This window comes from Pocillopora damicornis, chromosome 10 (assembly GCF_964200805.1).
Source record: "Pocillopora damicornis chromosome 10, jaPocDami1.2, whole genome shotgun sequence".
NCBI classification, from domain to species: domain Eukaryota; kingdom Metazoa; phylum Cnidaria; class Anthozoa; order Scleractinia; family Pocilloporidae; genus Pocillopora; species Pocillopora damicornis.
In genome coordinates, this window is record NC_142679.1 from 7,166,407 (window position 1) to 7,169,950 (window position 3,544).

The 3,544-nt window shown below is 36.2% G+C and overlaps 1 protein-coding gene across 1 annotated transcript; it reads right to left on the bottom strand.

Annotated features, from left to right (window-relative positions):
• Positions 1-437: 437 nt before the first annotated feature.
• Positions 438-3,299, bottom strand: LOC149038678 (electron transfer flavoprotein regulatory factor 1-like). The gene is made up of 3 exons (XM_089183762.1): positions 3,152-3,299; positions 2,459-2,531; positions 438-1,427 (listed from the first exon to the last, which is right to left on the bottom strand). The coding sequence occupies exons 2-3, from the start codon at positions 2,507-2,509 to the stop codon at positions 1,218-1,220; spliced, it is 261 nt and encodes an 86-aa protein (XP_089039888.1). The 5' UTR covers positions 2,510-2,531; positions 3,152-3,299; the 3' UTR covers positions 438-1,217.
• Positions 3,300-3,544: the final 245 nt, after the last annotated feature.

The following is a 3,544-nucleotide window of genomic DNA, read 5'->3' on the forward strand; positions in this document are numbered from 1 at the left end:
ATTAGATAGAGCAGTTACCAATAAAGCAAAAGGCAGTTGTGTCGTACTACTGGGTTGATAATGTAAATTGGTCACCGTAAAGAGTTTCAGAGCTTAAGTTTCGAGCGTTAACCCTTCATCAGAGCAAAGACTTCCATTCCCATTAGCCAATGAGAACTAGGAGTGAAAACATGCAAACTGCCTAAAGCGCGGGAAAACGAGAATGACCAAGTCGCCATTTTTTTAAAGAATTGCATGATTGGTTGAGAAGATGGCGCGAGTTTTCTGGACCAATCACAGAGGAAAGTTAATTAAAACCCCCCTCACTTTGGACACTCACTAGATAACTGTTCTAAAAGCGATTGCAAGTGATGAACTCCAAAAATTTAAGCCTCAATTTTTGAGGTGCACAAACTGTGATTTAAAAACTGGTCTTGGCACAAATCCCATTTTCCTGATCATGATCCCAGTTTCTCATTTTAATTCTGCCTCAGTATTCCCAACAGCGAAAAAAAGCACCACTCAATACCATTTCCATCCTCACTGACAAAAGGTCAAATCTAAGCTGTGATCTGATCCTTTCAAAGGCCTTTTTGTTGCAGAGCTGTTAGTCAGTGGTTCGACATTGCACGAGTCATAAGGTGGTTTCACATTCTCCAGTTAGGGATAGAGGAACATATAAGGATTGAGTAACATGCATACCCTGTTTATGTCACACAATGCTGAAGCAGTGTATCACTTCTCCAACCTTTTTAAGCTACCAGCTGATACCTATGGCATGGATATATGCACTGTCTACATGAAAACTGGTTTACAATTGACACTGTCCTTGTGGTTAGCTTTATCTGTCATTTAAATGTCATAATGACAACTTTTAACTCTTCAGACACAAATGTTTTCCAAAAGTGTGACAAAGTCTTCTTTTTCATCAGCAACTCACTGAAACTCCTTAGCAGTTCTCTCCAAAAAAAGCCCCTGTGACACTATTCCATAAACCAACAAAATAGGAATTCCAAAAAATTACTTTACTAGATGATGCAGAAGTTGCCATGACTTAAAACCCTTATACAAAATTATATTAAGAAATTTTTGCAGCCATGTATAGTTAGAACTGAAGTTCAAACTATGTACAACTGAAATAACCACTCAAAGCAGTTACATAATCATTAAGCCTGAAGCAAGAGCATCTGTCACTGAAAATTTTGATTTAGCATTCTAATGGCCAATGTTTTATGCCATTATTGGTCTCCATAGTATCGTTGCTTTAAAGTCCTGTATTTTCGTAACATGTACAAAGCTTCAACCTCTTTGATGACATATTCTCCTCTGGCAATCAACATCTTAATCTTCTCAGGGTCTGTTTCATCCTTGTTTTTCATAAATGCTTGTTTAAGTTTGGATTTAAAATACTTTTCTCCTGCTGGATAATCTCTTCCAAGAAACAATAACTGTAAAGAAAAGAAAAAGATCAGCAACCTCTAACCAGCTATACTGTGAGTAACTAGACAAGTGAAATATTCTCCTATGAAGCATTGAGTTGTATTTGACTCATTGGTTCTGTGTAAAGAAAGTGGGTAAATCTTTCACAAAAAAGCGTCTCTGCTGCAAAATGACACCACACCTTAACTTCTGAACTCCCATGAGTGACCAAGACATAATTTCTCCATACTATATAAAATTAACACAATATCAAGCAGACAAGTATTGAAAATAAACAATATCAACTAGGCATTATTAGTTAATCCATTACCAAATTCTCTGAACTAACATCATAAGAATTGACCTCAACTTTTTTGTAGAGATGGTAAGTTTTGAGCTTGGTAAAGAATTAAGAAATATGTTTTTTTAGTCTTTTCACGAGCGTTGGATGAGTGTGGGAGAAAACTTACCATCTCTACTGTTTCTATCTACAAGCAGTATCCATGTTCTCTATACCATTCTTTATACATTTTCTTAACTACTGACAAGGAGAATATGTTAAACAATCAAAGCCTCTTAGGCTAGTGATCATTCTCTCTATTCTTGTGCTCTCAATAAATGATTCAGCATTACTGTTGTGGGGAGAAATTGAATGCTGATCACTCTTTGGGTTTAAAGGGTTAAGCCTGGCTGGGACTTTCCACCAGAAAAATGACCATCAAGTAGATTAACCTTTTAACACCTAAGATCTGATTTTAATTCTAACATTTAGCTGCTACTCATTTTCTTACAAATTAGGTACAAGAATTTGGTCTGAGATAAAGATAACAACCTCTACCTGATAGGTCTGAGTATTCTCCTAACCTGTTCGCTGGGTAATGTATGGATATTGTGGGGAGAAGTTACATGTCTATCACTCCTGGGAGATAAATGGTTAAGGTCAAAAGCAAAACAGTTTTGTGCCATGAACCTGAGGGCAATTTATCTAAGTGTTTTTTTTTTAACTCTTTCTTACAACTGGGTTTTAGTGGATACACTTCATGTAGGACATTCATCTGACCTGCTTGTAGAGATGTTTAACTGCAAACCTCAAATTATTGGCATTTGTCATTTCTAAGGTCAGTTTATGAAGCCTGAAATGAAAACAGCAATCCTTGTCATTCAAAAGGCATTTGCATGGCAATATGACATTTTTAAAGGAAACAAATGGCAGTTGACTTTGTGCTTGGAATACACTCAAGGAAACCGTGAACTAAAGGTTTACAAGGTATTGTTGAAGCAGAGAAAGAGAAAGAGGTAAAATAAATTATACTTGGAGAAAATAATAATTTAGTAACTGTTGGTCTTGACACCCTGCGATAATCAGGCCTGTTATGAGGATTTAAGAATGGCTGTGTAACCTAACTTACAAGGCCTCTGTTGAGTGATTGGCCTTCGATTTAATGGTATAAAAAACACTTTGCATATTTTATGTCCTGTTTTCTTTTTGTTTGCTTCTAATGTTTTTTTTTTTAGTGGTGGGGAAATAGTTTTTTCTTATAACCCGTCACATTCCCCTAAAGTGGAAACAGGGTAAAAGAGTTCAAACTCATCAATTTTCGAACAAAAAATATCGGACGCACATCCGAAGATAAAAGTGAGTTTACTGTCTTACGTAATTACATAATTTCATTGCAAAATTCCCTTCATCAATTTGTGATCTAAGATTTAAAGCAAAATTTGCTACATAATTATTCTGCCGAAGTAGACTAACCTCTAGGCTGTCAGTAAGCCCGATGATCTGTAAAATGTACAAATTGTCATCAGAGAAACGCTACTATCTTCATATATTTGACTCGTGTGAATACTAAACTTTTTCAAAATGGCTGGCGAACATCGTACTCCCCCCAGGCTTCTGCGTTTAATTTTCTCCTCAGTCACGTAGTGCGTGACATTGCTACAGTTTGTCACGTTGACATAGCTGTCACCTAATTACTTTCTCATTACACAAAAGAAAATAATTTTTTAAGTCAAGCAAAGAACAGAATAACCAGCTGATTTCTCTTTCCCAGTATTTTGAGCGATTAGCTTTTGGTGCTGAAATTGTGTTAGCTGTTCAGCATATGCGGGTTAACAATGGAATATGGAATATGGAGTTATGGAATAT

Coding starts and splice junctions, on each gene's coding strand:
- LOC149038678 (XM_089183762.1), bottom strand. CDS start 2,509: ATGACAAATGCCAATAATTTGAGGTTTGCAGTTAAACATCTCTACAAG. Junction 1,428..2,458: donor TTAAACATCTCTACAAGCAG/GTCAGATGAATG, acceptor TTTTCTTTACAG/TTATTGTTTCTTGGAAGAGA.